General features: G+C 51.1%; 1 protein-coding gene across 4 annotated transcripts; it reads right to left on the reverse strand.

The window, feature by feature from the left end:
* Positions 1–164: 164 nt before the first annotated feature.
* ZNF672 (zinc finger protein 672) lies at positions 165–12,074 on the reverse strand. Of its 4 annotated transcripts, none has more exons than XM_057302776.2 (4): positions 11,402–12,074; positions 5,031–5,184; positions 4,009–4,105; positions 165–2,622 (listed from the first exon to the last, which is right to left on the reverse strand). In XM_057302776.2, exon 4 carries the CDS (start codon positions 2,402–2,404, stop codon positions 1,046–1,048), a length of 1,359 nt encoding a protein of 452 aa, XP_057158759.1. In that variant the 5' UTR covers positions 2,405–2,622; positions 4,009–4,105; positions 5,031–5,184; positions 11,402–12,074; the 3' UTR covers positions 165–1,045. The 4 variants fall into 4 exon arrangements, with proteins under 4 accessions (XP_057158759.1, XP_054972180.1, XP_063452522.1 ...); XM_055116205.2 differs by having other exon boundaries at positions 165–2,658; XM_063596452.1 differs by having other exon boundaries at positions 165–3,480.
* Positions 12,075–15,283: the final 3,209 nt, after the last annotated feature.

Genomic DNA, 15,283 nt, shown 5'->3' on the forward strand with positions numbered 1-15,283 from the left:
CCTTGAAGTCTTACCTTTTAGTGTGGAATCAAGTGGTCCTCCATGCAAGATCACTGAGCTGCCTTGGGAAGGTACAAGAGACCTTGGAACTGAATGGGCCTGCTCTTGGATCACTTCCAAACTCTGGTCAGCAGCCTTAGGTTTGACAAAGGCGGCACTTGGCATCTAGTACTCAAACAACTTTATTTCACTAGCCATGAGCAAAAAGTTGACCAGCTCCAGGGGATTTTCCATCCTGCCCTCTCCCTACTGGTGGCTCCCATGATTGGGAAATAACCTCATGCTCCGCTTGGCAGTGCCTGGCTTTGTGGACCCACGTGGTTTTGGCCTGGGCCCCAGTGAAAATGTTCCTCACCCGGCTGGGGAACATTGTTCTGAGAGGCCCCTTGATCTGCCCTGGGGACATGTGTGGCCATGCTAAGGGCCCTGCCCACCTTCACGTGACTGGCCACCTCTGCCAGGGTGCAGGCAGCTCCTAGCATGGAGACATCCTTCATGGAAGTGAGCTTTCCCACCCACCTCCATACCCACATTTCTCAGAAACAGAGTTAACAGGGAACCAAGAGTCAAGAAGCCACAGGGCTGGTAACGTGCCTACAGCCAAATCTGTGACCATTACCTGAAGAGGCAGGACAACAAAAGTAATCAGGAAAGGAGATGTGGGCTGGAATGAGATAGGACAAGAGAAGACAGAATAAAGGCAGGAAAATCAGAAACACCAGAGAGCACAGTAGCATTAAAGGGACACACCAACACCTGGGCTCTTGCACACAGGGGAGTCTAAGGGTTCCCTGACTCCCTGCACCTACACCTGAGGAGAGAATCCGAGTTATACGAGGACAGCATGGCAAAAGGGCCGACAGGGTAGTAGGTGTAGAGGCGAGGCAGGAGGCTAGGTGAAGGGCTGCCAACAGAAACTGGAAAGGTAGGAGGCCACATCGTCTTTTCCCAAATCTCCATCTACGAGTTGCCTCAACTGTCCCCGTGATACTATATAGGTGCTTGCCCAACCACCTTTAGAGAAGCCTCAGCAAGCCTCCCTCAACTAGGACACAGAGAACCCTGGCTTTTCCTGTTCAGCCGGCCCCTCAAAGACGAGGGCAGTGCCCACTGCGGACTGGATGGCAACGGCGGCAGCGGTGCGGGCGCGCGTGTGGGCCCGCTGATGCTGTGACAGCGAGCGGCTGTGGCTGAAGCACTTGCCGCACTCTGCGCACTCCGCTGGCCGTTCGCCCAGGTGCGTCTTGCGGTGCAGTGCAAGCTTGGAGGCGACGCTGAAGGCCTTGCTGCACTCGGGGCATTTGTGTGGCTTGTGGCCGGCATGGTTGCGCCGATGCACGTTGAGATTGGACACGCACGTGAACCGCTTGCCGCACAGTTCGCAGCGGTAGGGCTTCTCGCCCGTGTGCGTGCGCCGGTGCTTGGTGAGGTCCGAGCGGTCGCTGAAGCGGCGGCCGCACTCGGGGCACGCGAAGGGCTTCTCGCCCGTGTGGATGCGCTGGTGCACCACCAGGTCGGAGCGCTGCCCGAAACCCTTGCCGCAAGTGGCGCACGCATGTGGCCGCTCGCCCTGATGGCTGCGCCGGTGGCGCAGCAGCGTGGAACTCTCGCTGAAGCAGCGTCCACAGTCGCCACATGCGTACGGCTTCTCGCCCGTGTGTGTGCGCTGGTGGCGCACCAGCGTGGCGCTCTCCAGGAAGCCCTTGCCGCACTCCGGGCACTTGAAGGGTTTCTCCCCCGAGTGCGTCTGCAGGTGTCGCGTCAGCGTAGAGCTCTTGCCAAAGCCCTTGCCGCACACGCCACACTGGTGGGCGTCTGAGGCACGGGGTCGCATGGGGCTCCGGGACACGTGGATGCGCGCGTGACTCCGCAGCCCGGCGCCGCTTCGGAAGGCTCGCGGGCACTGCGCGCAGCGGTGGGGTGGGGCAGCAGGGTCAGAGGTTGTCCCCAAGGGGTGCGCCCGCGCCTGGTGGAAGAGCAGCGCGCTCTGCCGGAAGGTGCGGGCGCACAGCGGGCAGCGGCGGGGCCGCTCTGGCAGATGCTGGCGGCGCCGGTGTAGCAGCAGCGCCGGGAGGTGCGGGAAGCGCCGGCCGCATGTGCGGCAGGGGCAAGTGCGGCATCGCTGCCGGTGTGCGCCCAAGTGTAGGTCAAGACGGCCGCTGTGGCGGAAGCTTTGTCCGCACTCACTGCAGATGTAGAGGGTCTGGCCAGCATGGGTGCGCCTGTGCGCTCGGAGGTCAGCAGCCCGTGCACAGCGCTCACCGCATTCTAGGCAACGGAAGCGGCCGTCACCGCCGTGAGCTCGTTCATGTCGCAGCAGCACTGAGCTGTAGCAGAAGCTCTTGCCACATTCGCTGCACGAGTAAGGCTTCCCCGCTGCCACTGCCCCAGATGTGGCAAACATGGTGAGGACGGGTTCACAGGGAAGCGTGCCACTCACACTCTGGGGTCCACCTCCTGACGCTGCAGCTAAGTTTTACTTAAGGCCTGGAAAGGGCACTGTAACAGAGAGGACAGGGGGAGGCTGCAAAAACTGGTCTGATTTCAGGGTTCTTCTCTAAGGGGCAGACATTGTGGCTGTTCCAGGGTGAGCTGTGGCCAGGTTGACCCTGCACCGTGAGCCTGTGGGGAGGTCATTGTGAGCCTCTGCAGCAGCTCCTAAGGAATGGAGAGGGGAACACGAACTCCCTATTTGTTATAACTTCTTTAGGTAGTCCATCTCCAGGATTCCCTTCCCCAAGACAAAGCAAAGCCATGGGCATCCCGGAAATACGGAGGGGGTGTCCTTGAACCACTTGGAAGGGCAGGAGGGAAACTACAAGTGTCCTGGAGAACAAACAGGAATGGATTCAAAGGGGAGCTTGCATTCAGCCTGGGAACCATCAACACTGCTCTGAGGGAAGGGAACGCCAAGCCTGTTCGCTGGCCTTAGACGGGGATCCTTGTCTGGGGATGCATTAGGAAATGACCAAGGCAGGATGGGGCAGTGAGGAGTCCCCTGCGTTTAGACTATACCAACGCCTTCCTCCAAAACCCAGCTTTCCTGAGTCACTGACATGAACCCAGCCAGACTTGGGCTGGAAGAACAAAGCGGGTAATGTGATGAAGCACAAACAGGTCCAGCAGCAACAGCCTAGGCAAAGGGCTCAGACCCTGAAGTTACTGAAGGGGCTGGGGCCTGGCCAAGGGAAGGCATTTGAGAAACCCCAAAATATTGTTCCTTGGCTTTGGAGAGCACTTGATAAACACACTACCCCATGCCAGTATACAGCCCCAAAGTTGAGAAAGCAACTCAGGACCCAGTAAAGGGGTAAAAACGGGAGCATAGATAATTCACAAAAAACATTATTAAAAGTTGGTGGCATTATCCAAGAACACTTTTCCCATTTTCAGGAAAGGCTGGGGAGAAGCAAGGGGCATCCACTCTATAATAATTGTCAGGATATCCAAGTTGTTTGTGAAGGTTTGAATATGATGAATCTGATCAAGAAAAACATATTGTTTATGAACATTCTGCAGCATTTCCTCACTGTCTCAGCCACAGGAATCTGAGAATCTGGAGTAGCAGAAAAACTCCTTTACGGAGACCAAATCTGCTCTATTATCCTATTTGTCTCACATGATATCCCTGAATTCTTCTGACAGGTTGCTCCAGGCAGCTGTCTAGGAACAGGGTCAGCCTTTGTAGTATGTGCACAGAACCTCACATGCCCTCTAGTCAAGAGCACAATGTGGCTGCCCTCCTCACCTGGCCTCAGCACTGACGACTTCTCTCAGGGGCCATGGGTCAGTCTCCAGCCTTACTGGAGATTAGGTCTAGTTGCTAGTACAGTATAGCCCCTTGTCGCTCAACAGATGCGGGAGAGGACACAAACAAAATGGTCAGCTGTCACTTTCTTCTTAGCAGATGAAAGTTCATCATAAATACTCAGAACTTTGGTTAAAATACCCCCATATACAGGGTCCTTATATTTTGGATACAAATGGGGTAAAGTGAAAATAGCAAACCTGCAAGTCTGGGCTCTGGAGCTTCTGCTGCCCCACCACGCTGGGCAGGAGTAGCCGCATGGGATGTCCCCCTCTTGTGCCTCTGGAGTAAGATGTGCTGTGCCCAGTAGAGATAAAGTAAAAGGGAAAATGTGAATTACAACTGAGCAGGGGAAGAAAGGGAGGGAAATGTTTTCTGGAGGAGGGTATTTAATGGACATTTTAAAATATGAAAACCTGAACAGTATCACAGATCAGTCACCATTTTACCATTCTTGTTTCATCCACACCCCCACTCCACTTTTTTTTTTGGTGGGGCGAAGCTCTAGAGTATTTTAAATCCCAGACATCTTATACAAAGAGTATGATTAGTATGATTTTTAAACAAAAAATGCAAGCAGGAGCTCTAGAGTAGACTTTCTGACAGTCTCGCCCTGTCGCCCAGGCTAGAGAGCAGTCACTCCATCTCGGCTCACTGCAACCTCTGCCTCCCGGATTCGAGGATTCTCCTTGCCTCAGCCTCCTGAGTACTGGGATTATAGGCACGTGACACTGTGTCTGGCTAATTTTTGTATTTTTAGTAGAGACGGGGTTTCACCATCTTGGCCAGGCTGGTTTTGAACTTCTGACCTCAGGTGATCCACCCGCTTCGGCCTCCCAGAGTGCTGGGATTACAGGCGTGAGCCATCACGCCCAGGCTGGAGTAGACTTTAGAGAGCTCCTTGGTTCCTCCAGAGGGACTTTCGACCCAGACACTGGCTGCTGATTCTAGTTAGATGTCAGTTCAGAGGAATGCTTGCCCTCCTGAAAATAAAAACTTCCTGGAGACTCAGTGGCTGATCCCAAATGCCAAAGAAAGCAATGCTCATGCCCCACTGAGTGCTCTGCCTCCTCCTCGGGTATCTGGAGACCATGGCACCTCTCAAACCATGTGTCTAGGAACCCACCCTCTCCCAGGCCACTGCCTCCCAGGGCACATGCCCAAGGAAGGCAAATGCACAAATACCAACGTGCACACTTAAACGGCATATAAACAACAATACCATTTCCTTCCATTACGGATGCGGAGTAGGACACTTGCTAGGGTACAGGTTTGGCGCTTGAGTCCCAAGGCACGCTCTTCAAGTCTCTCTTCTGTACCTCACCCCATGCTGGAGCTCATCCCACAGGCAAAAGGGTCACGCTTGAAGTGGAAACCTGAAAGAAAAATTATTACTGTGCCAAAAAAAAAGACTGACTTCTAGATCATCCTAATCCTCACTCTCCTGATTGAGTGTGAGTTTTAAAGTTGCTATACCACCAAATTTCTTTCACTTTGGAAAAAAAGTACAGGAAAGTTTGGAAAGAGGGAAGGGGGAAATTACGTGTGAATTGGTGAAAATTCTCATTGTTGAATAAAGTATATAAGTACCTTTCAAGCATTTAAAACAAATACTATACATATAACTAAAAAAACCCGAAACAAAACAGGTACTAAGAAGGAAGATAAGCTAATGGAAAAACCAATATTTATAATAGGGGCAAGATAAACTTCTGAGTTTCATATGTCATTTTTTTCCTTAATAATAATTGAAAATAAAATAATTGAAAATCCTTATTTTCAATCAGAATAAAGATTTTTCTTCCCTGGTTATCTGTTCTGCCATGCCAGCATTTCTGGGGTGGGACAAAAGACCTCAAAAAGTCATGATTCACAAGAAACAAGTGGTCATCTTGAAGTCAGAGTTGATAAACCTGGTTTGGGCAGCAGGGAATAGGGCTGAGGGGAACTGTTCCCTGCTATGCTGTCTACTACAGTGGCCCAGAGCCACATGTGGTGACTGAGCACTTGAAACATGGCTGGTTCAAACTGAGTTGATTTGTAAGAGCCAAATACTCTCATTTCAAAGACTTAGTATTAAAAAAGAATGCAAAATACCTCATTAATAATGTTTAGCATTGATTATATGTTGAAATATTTTTGGATATATTAGGTTAAATGAAATATATCACAATATATTTTACCCATTTTTAAAGAAAATTTAAGATTATAAATGTGGCTTATAGTTTATTTTTATTGAATAGTGCTTGTCCAAATGGCCTTTCCAAATCCTGGAACATTTGAAAGGAGGCTGGCCCACCTCAGTCCTTGGAGGGCTTTAGCTGAGAAAAGGTCACTGACCCTGTCTGACCTTCAGAGCTTCAGTAAGCACAGAGGAGAGCTGTTCCTCTCATTTTCCAAGGCCCTAGTTCCCAGCTGCCCTCTCCAGAAAAGTCCACCTGCTGTTTTGGAAACTGGACACCTAGACCTGGTAGGGACTTGGGGTTGTGACTTATGCAAAACCTTCTCTCACTGTGACTCTCAGAAGGTGAAACCATACATACCAGTTGTTACTGGTATTAACACACAAGAATTCTCACATTTGTACGTGTGTTTCCCTTTCGTCCTCCCAGTAGTCCTTTGAGGTGGGTGTTATTAGTAACCCCCATGTGACCTGGGCTTCCTATACAGGCTCGTCCAGTCATCCAGCACAAGTGCGCAGGTGGGTCTAGGGACAGGAGCAGGCCACGTAGCCCATCTCTCAGTCTCCCTAGGGCAGCCCCGCCCCTTCCTAAAGGCCCCAGGAGGCTTGCAGCAGCTCAGTGAGCAGCAGGGACAGACCTGGCTGTGAAATTCACAGGGAAGCACCAGGCAGCCAGGAGACAAGGGGGTAAAATGCCAACCCCAAGAACCAGCACTTGGCGCCCCAGGGAGTGCTCTGTGTTAATCGTGGGGCCCTGACCCAGGAACGGAATGGTCTCCATGAGAAGAGGGGCAGGAACTGGCAGTGGGAGGGTGGGAGTTGTAGCTGTATCAGGAGAGGTGATTCTTCTGCTGGCTTCTCCTTGTATTCTTACCCCTCAGGATCTGAGTGATGCTGCTGTCTCCAGGATTCTGTGATACCCCTAGACTGCCCTGAAATCCAGATGAGATAGAAGCAAACTATCCATTCCCCACTCTAGATAGGGTGTGGAGTAGAAGTTTCCCTGGCCTTCAGGAGGGAGTTTTGGGGCCTTGCCACCTACAATTCCTTCTACTGGCAAAGCTCTCTCACTCCTTCATTCAAGACTCTCTACCCTTTCTCAGAGAGGCTACCCCTGCCTCCACACCTCCCTCGTACTCATTGCTCAGCTTTATTCTCCCTGATCTGGGGTGCTGTGGCCACTCTGGGCTTCAGCGTGGGCTATCCTGTCTCAAAGGGACAGGATAAACTCCCACTATGTATGTTCTCTCCCTGTTCACATCCATACCTTCTCCACACTCCCCAGATTTCACAGGAAAATCTTTGTGAAACCAAAACTTTCAAAAGAATGTATCTGGATCACGATCAGACTTAGGCACTTGGGGTAGGAGCGAACTGTTATTCCTGTTTCCACCAGCTCCTTAGACATGTCCGACTGAATCTGAAGCTGGAAGGAGCATCTATTAGTCAGTGAATGTAACAGGAAGCAGGGATTCCTCTCCACTCTGGACAGATTTCAGCCCTATTCTAGGAGGTGCGGATGGGGAACGGAATTCAGAGCACCAGAATTGCCCCTCCTTGCTTCCTTCCCCCATAAAGAAACAAAATCCAATACTTCAAAAGAAGTTGCTCCTTCCAGCTTCAGATTCAGTCTCTATCTAAGGAGCTGGTGGAAATAGGAATGACAGTTTGCTCTCAGCCCAAGTGCTCAAGTCTGATCATGAGCCAACATACTCTTTTTATTTTGGAGGCAGAGTCTCACTCTGTCTCCCAGGCTAAAGTGCAGTGGCGCCATCTCAGTGTGATCTCGGCTCACTGCAACCTCTGCCTCCGAGGTTCAAGCGATTCTTGTGCTTCAGCCTCCCAAGCAGCTGGGATTACAGGCTCGAGCTACCACAGCTAATTTTTGTATTTTTAGCAGACACGGGGTTTTGCCATGTTGCCCAGGCTGGTCTTGAACTCCTGGCCTCAGTTGATCCTCCTGCTTCAGCCTCCCAAAGTGCTGGCATTACAAGTGTGAGCCACTGTGCCGAGCCCAAATACATTCTTTTGAAAGTTTTGGTTTCACAAAGATGTTCCTGTGAAATCTGGGAAGTATAGAGAAGGTATGGATGTAAACAAGGAGAGAACATACATAGTGGGAGCTTGTCCTGTCCTTTTGAGACACAGGCAACAGGATGTAGACAAGGAGAGAACATACATAGTGGGAGCTTGTCCTGTCCTTCTGAGACACAGGCAACACTGAAGCCCAGAGTGGCCAGAGCCCCCCAGATCAGAGAGAAAGGACTATAAGGTCTTTCGCACCTTCCCTGGGCCTAGCAAGGACTTGGGCACACAGAAGATACTCAGTGCTTTTTAAAAGTGATGTATTAGTCTGGAATCCAATTTTCCCAAATGTTAGGTCCCTGGAGGAAAGGGCCTGACTACAGTCATCATATCCTCCACAGCACTACCCACTGCATACAGATACTCTGACTACAGTCATCGTACCCTCCACGGCACTACCCACTGCACAGACAAATACTCTGACTACAGTCATCGTACCCTCCACGGCACTACCCACTGCACATACAAATACTCTGACTACAGTCATCATATCCTCCACGGCACTGCCCACTGCACATACAAATACTCTGACTACAGTCATCGTACCCTCCACAGCACTACCCACTGCACATACAAATACTCTGACTACAGTCATCATATCCTCCACAGCACTATCCACTGCATACAAATACTCTGACTACAGTCATCGTATCCTCCACGGCACTACCCACTGCACATACAAATACTCTGACTACAGTCATCGTACCCTCCACGGCACTGCCCACTGCACATACAAATACTCTGACTACAGTCATCGTACCCTCCACAGCACTGCCCACTGCACATACAAATACTCTGACTACAGTCATCGTACCCTCCACAGCACTGCCCACTGCACATACAAATACTCTGACTACAGTCATCGTACCCTCCACAGCACTGCCCACTGCACATACAAATACTCTGACTACAGTCATCGTACCCTCCACGGCACTGCCCACTGCACATACAAATACTCTGACTACAGTCATCGTACCCTCAACGGCACTGCCCACTGCACATACAAATACTCTGACTACAGTCATCGTACCCTCAACGGCACTGCCCACTGCACATACAAATACTCTGACTACAGTCATCGTACCCTCAACGGCACTGCCCACTGCACATACAAATACTGTGACTACAGTCATCGTACCCTCCACGGCACTACCCACTGCATATACAAATACTCTGACTACAGTCATCGTATCCTCCACGGCACTACCCACTGCATATACAAGTACTCTGACTGCAGTCATCATATCCTCCACGGCACTATCCACTGCACATACAAATACTCTGACTACAGTCATCATATCCTCCACAGCACTGTGCACTGCACATACAAATATTCTGCTTTGGTTTACTAGTTGAACCTGCAACCTGTGTAGCAGAACCAGAGAGGCATCCAAATTCTGGTTCCTCCCATTACTAGCTGTCTGATCTTAGACAGCAGACTTGGAGTGTCTGATCCTCCTGGATGGGAAAACTTTAGTAAAGAAAGTTGGCCAGGCACGGTGGCTCACGCCTGTAATCCTAGCACTTTGGGAGGCCGGGGTGGGCAGATCACCTGAGGTCAGGAGTTCGAGACCAGCCTGGCCAATATGGTGAAACCCCGTCTCTACTAAAAATACAAAAAATTAGCCAGGCATGGTGGCACGCGCCTGTAGTACTGGCTAACTCGGGAGGCTGAAGCAGGAGAATCGCTTGAACCCGAGAAGCAGAGGTTGCAGTGAGCCGAGATAGTGCCACTGTACTCCAGCCTGGGCGACAGAGTGAGACTCCATCTCAAAAAAATAAATTAAAAAAAGCTATTATTATAGTGTTTCATATGGAAAGGTCAAAATATTGCTAAATCTTGCCGGGCATGGTGGCTCACGTCTGTAATCCCAGCACTTTGGGAGGCCAAGGCGGGCGGATCACTTGAGGTCTGGAGCTCGAGACCAGCCTGGCCAACACAGTGAAACCTTGTCTCTACGAAAAACACAAAAATCAGCCGGGTATGGTGGCGCCCGTCTGTAGTCTCAGCTACTGGGAAGGGTGAGGTGGGAGGATCACTTGAGGCCAGGAGGCGGAGGTTGCAGCGAGCCGAGATCGCGCCACTGTACTCCAGCCTGGACGACAGAGCAAGACTCCGTCTCAAAAAAAAAAAAAAAAAAAAAAAATTGCTAACACTGAGAATTGCGGTTGCCCGGTGCTTAGGATTTACTCTGCCTAGGACAGTCCTTCTTCTTGTTGTTGTTTGTTTGTTTTTTGAGACAGGGTCTTGCTGTCACCCAGCTTGGAATGCAGTGATTTGATCACTGTCTCACTGCAGCCTCGCCCTCCTGGACTCAAGCAACCCTCCAGCCTCAGCCTCCTGCGGAGCTGGGACTATGAGCAGGTGCTACCACACCCGGCTAATTATTATTATCATTATTTTTTTGTAGAGACGAGGGTTCTCACCATGTTGCCCAGGCTGGTCTTGAACTCCCGAGCTCAAGAGAGCCTCCCACTTTGGCCTCCCAAAGTGCTAGGATAACAGGCATGAGCCACTGTGCCCGGCCCTGGGCAGTTCTTAAGAGCGACTCTGAGTAAGGGGCTTAACTCCTGTCTCCACTCCAGGCATCCTAAACGGTCTGCAGCCGTTTTCAGTCCTTCCCCCTCAACCCCTAAGAATCCCTCACATGATTAGAACAGCACAGCATGGGCCTTCCATAGCTCCACTTGCGCGAACTGTGGGCTCCAAGATGAAAGAAGGGAAGCTGGCTACTCATCTGGGGACTTGGTGCCTGGTACTTAAGAGCGAAGCACAACTATTCGCGAATGCGGAACACGGCACCTCAACAGGTCGCTTTCCGTGGCCCACAGCAGCGCAGCCAATCCTGGGGCGCCTCAGTCGGCGCGCGTCACAAGTTGCTGGGCAAACTTTCTTTGAGCGAGCCCCTTCCCAACCCCGAGCCCACCCTAGCCCCTTGCCCGTGGCGCCAGCCGACTTGGAGGGCGAGACCGGGCACCAAAAACGTAGTGGGGAGCGTTTAACGCTGCCAGAACCCGGTGGCGGCCGTTGCCCCCTTAAGTCGGCTCAGCCTGGCGACGTTTGTCGTGGTGACGCCAGCCCCGAAAAGGTCACCCGAGGAGGACCAGCGAGGACAGGCGGAGGGGAAGGCCTGGGAGGAGCAGGCCGCGCGGACGCGTCCGGCCAATCGCTCGCCCCGCAGTATCTCCGCGTCACTCGCAGCCCGGGCGGCGCTCGCGACCGCCGCAGACACCAGTCGCCCGAGGCAGATGGGAGAAGACTAGCCACAGCTGAGGACTGCTGCCCCGAGCCACCCTTGCCCTCCCCTGCCCTTCAGTCCCCTCACCGGTCGCCGACTGCCTCCTCAGACACCGCGCGGTTCCCACTCAGCCGGCTGCCGACCCCCGCCTCCCGGACTGCGGGACTGGGGCGGGGGAGCGAGGAAGGGGCTAACGGCGCGCGCGGCCTCCGAGTGGGGGGAGCGGGGAGGCGCCCGAGCGTCCGGCCCCTCGGGATGGGGAGGTCACGCTCCTGTCCCTCTCGCCCGCGTCGGCTAGTGGTCAGTCTCGCGCGGGCAGTGTCACCGGTTGCTGGGAAGACTGGGAGGCCAGCGAGCAGCGTACCAACCACTCAGCCTCTCCGGCCCCAGCTGGAGCCGGGAAGCAGGCGGGGCTAAAAGAGAAAGCCTCGGGGGCCTCCACTCCCGCCTCCCGCGCGGGCCAAGGCCCCGCCCTCTCTTCTGGCTTAACCAATTCCTGCCTCCCGCTTTGTCTGTTGGCCCACCCCTGGGCCTCGTCCCGCCCAATCAGAGGAAAGGGCGCCGAGCCCTGCGCGCCTTAGCCCCCAGCCGCGGAGTCCCGGGAGCTAGGCGGTCCACCGTCTAGTCTTCCAGCAGCTCTTCCCGCGGCCGCTGGCGGGACACAGACCGGTGTACCCTTCGGTGCTTCCGGCGCGGTAGCCGGTGCCCGGCGCGGACGGGGCCGCGGCAGCCATCCCCGTAGTTAAGTTAGCGCCTTCTTATTAAGTGAGGCCAGACTGGATACCTATTATCTCTCAACCCTCACCACAACCCTGCCAGGGGAAATATGAGCATTTATCCTGTATTTTAGGTAAGGACCCCACAAGTTAATGATACGCCCAAAGTCGCAATGCCAGGGATAGGGGTTACTCCTGGTCGGCTTGCCAGCTGCCTCTCCATGAGCTTCCTGGTGAACTGCCTGTCCAAATGTTGACCCTAATGTCTTCTACTAGGAAATGCTACTAGTATTCCTTTCCGGAAATGCATTTTGGGAACCTGGCCATCCTTTAGTGTCCCTATATCATCAGAACAGACGCCCAGGGATGGCCCTCAAGGTCCTTTACTGCTGTAATCTTCCTTTGGAGGTCACTTAGTACCACTCTTCTGAGCTCTGCTCAGGGGGTCCCCTAATTAGTGTACTTAGACCTGCCATGCTTGGCCTGGAAAACTCTTACCCTCTTCTCTGTTTTAATTTGTAAAACCTTAGTCAAATGCCATCTCCATAAACCTATGCTAGAATGCCCCTCTCTGTCCTCAGTCCTGGGGACATGTCTATGCTGCAGCGCAACCTCCCGCATGTTGATACTGTTGTTATAGTCAGATGAATACTGTTCCCCCATAGCTTAAGGGACAGGCCTTGTCCTACTCATGAACAACTGATCCCTTGAAGCATGAGCAGAGGGCCAGCACGCCACAGATGATCAATGAGTGTTTGCTGACCCGCATATGACAACACGGATTAAGGAAGACAAATCTGGTAGCAGCAGGCAAGAAAGCTGAAAAGCAAGACACAGGATGCAGGTCTGGAGTGATCAGGGCCTGAACCAGGAAGGGATAACATTGAGAGAGACATGGAAAATGCGCTTGAAGTATATATATTTGTATTGTAAAGAATCATACACAGATAAGGTAGTATTAGAGAATGATTAGTTGAGGATATTTCCAGAGTCTTTAAGCCACAGAAATGTACTAATTTAGACATTTCTGGACTCATTGCTCAGTACTGATGTCATGTTTTTAAGGACACTGACACACTTGGCTAATCCCAGAGACATGAAGAGGATGGTGACTAGGGTGGTCACATAATTAAAGGGGCTGGGGATATTTAACCTAGAAAGAGAAACATTTTTTGTGCACATAATGACTGTACACAAATTCTAACAAACTTTCATGTGAAAGAGGACTGGATTAGATGACTTTCTTCTGTGTAGCTTTGGAGGGAAAAAAACAATGGGGGGAAAGAACAGGAAGCTGGATTTAGGTTTCCTATGTTATGGAAGTCATCACAGTGGGGGATGATAATTGTAACAGGAAGACGGAGGGTAGTGAAAGAAAGGTCAAGGATGAAGTTATGTGTATATTTGTCCATTAAAAATATCACATCCAAATGGTTTTATTTCTCTACACATCTACATCAATAGATGACAACTCTTAATGTGGTTCTGTAAATATTCAAAATGTTTATGGAAGGTCTACTATATGCCAGGTAGTATTCTAGATGTTGGAGATAACAGCTGTGAACCTACCAGATGAATCTCCCCAAAGTTCTGATTGTATCACATTCCTGCTCAGTAACAGTCAAAAAAGTCTGTACAATCACCAAATGAAGTTTACTCTTCTGGTGTAATATTCAAGACCCTCTTTCACCTATTCCAACCTGTCTTTCCAGTCTGTTCTCTTAAACTCTCCATTAAACTGGATCACTCCCCACCTACCTTCTACGTTTCTCTCAGCTTGGCATACACTTCTCCTGTTCCTTCACTTTTTCTTGTCTGCCAAAGTCCTACTTATCCTTCAGACTTCTGTTCAAACACCAACCCACTCTCAAAGTGAAAACTATCTTCTTTCTGAAGACCACTAGTATTGTTCACCCAGAAATTCCCTAAGTATTTATTATCTTTGCAAGCCACAAGACGCATAAGACACTTACTCTGTTATTTACATCCTTTACCATGTACTTTAAGATAGAGTGTTGCTCTGTCACGCAGGCTGGAGTGCAGTGGCATGATCTCGGCCCACTGAAGCCGCTTCCCAGGTTCAAGTGATTCTTGTGTGTCAGCATCCCAAAGAGCTGGGACTACAGGCACGCACCAACATGCCTGGCTAATTTTTGTAATTTTAGTACACATGGGGTTTCACCATGTTGCTCAGGCTGGTCTTGAACTCCTGGCCTCAAGTGATCTGCTGTGTTCGGCCTCCAAAAGTGCTAGGATTATAGGCAAGAGCCAACATGCCTGGCCACCATGTACTTTAGAATAATGTGCATACTTTATTTCTCCTACTAAATTATAAGCTTGAGGGCAGAGTCAGAGGCTGGATGCACATTTCTGAACACCTGCTATGTGCAAAGAAATGGGCTGAGTATCGGAGACAAAATGGAGGCTGAGTCCTTTGAGGACATGCTGAGGGATGGCAACCGCTCCCCCCGCCCACAGACCTTGCCATCCCATCATGTCTAAAGTACAAAGTGGTATAAAGGTACAACAGGAAGAATAGGGTAATTCTGCAATAGGTCATCAGTAAACTTCATTGGCTCAGCATGTAGCCAAGATTTTGTATAGGGATCTGTGGATGGAGGTGACAATGATTTTCACCTCCCACCACACACCCCCAGTGGCAGATTTCTGCAATATAAGTGATGGGACTGGGTCAGGCAGAGGGATTAGATGAACAGGAAGGGAGTGAGCATGCACTCAATCCAGACTGAGTGAGTGGAGGAGGCTCAGAATCCTGTGGAAGATGCTGAGTGGGGTGGGACAGGAATTCAAGAAGGTAGAGTGGGTGAAGGTATTGGAAGAGGAAATGCAAATAAGTTTTGGGCTAAATCAAGGAATTCCTCCTTTCCACAAGCTTTTATTGAGGACCCACTAAGTCTGCACCTGGCTGGGTAATAGAAATATAGAGATGAATAAATTATGTTCCTTTACAGTATAGAGTCTATCCCATACCCAAGGGTGTAGGCCTCCCTCAGTGAGAAGAGGAGGAGCCATGGTGTATCAGGATTTGTAAAGACTAGGAAGTTAGAGGTGAATACGTGAAGCCGTGGGCGTGGATGACACTTCTAAGAGGCTATAGGTGGATTAGTAGGGGCTGAAGGCACCATACCTAGAGCACCAGCCTCCAAAAGGAAGCAGCTGCAGAAGGGGAAGCCAGTAAAGGCTTTGGGGAGGAAGAAGGTCAGGACACGGTCAGGTTTTAGATTCCCATGTG

Source organism: Pan paniscus, chromosome 1 (genome assembly GCF_029289425.2).
Source record: "Pan paniscus chromosome 1, NHGRI_mPanPan1-v2.0_pri, whole genome shotgun sequence".
Lineage (NCBI taxonomy): Eukaryota > Metazoa > Chordata > Mammalia > Primates > Hominidae > Pan > Pan paniscus.

Coding starts and splice junctions, on each gene's coding strand:
- ZNF672 (XM_057302776.2), bottom strand. CDS start 2,404: ATGTTTGCCACATCTGGGGCAGTGGCAGCGGGGAAGCCTTACTCGTGC.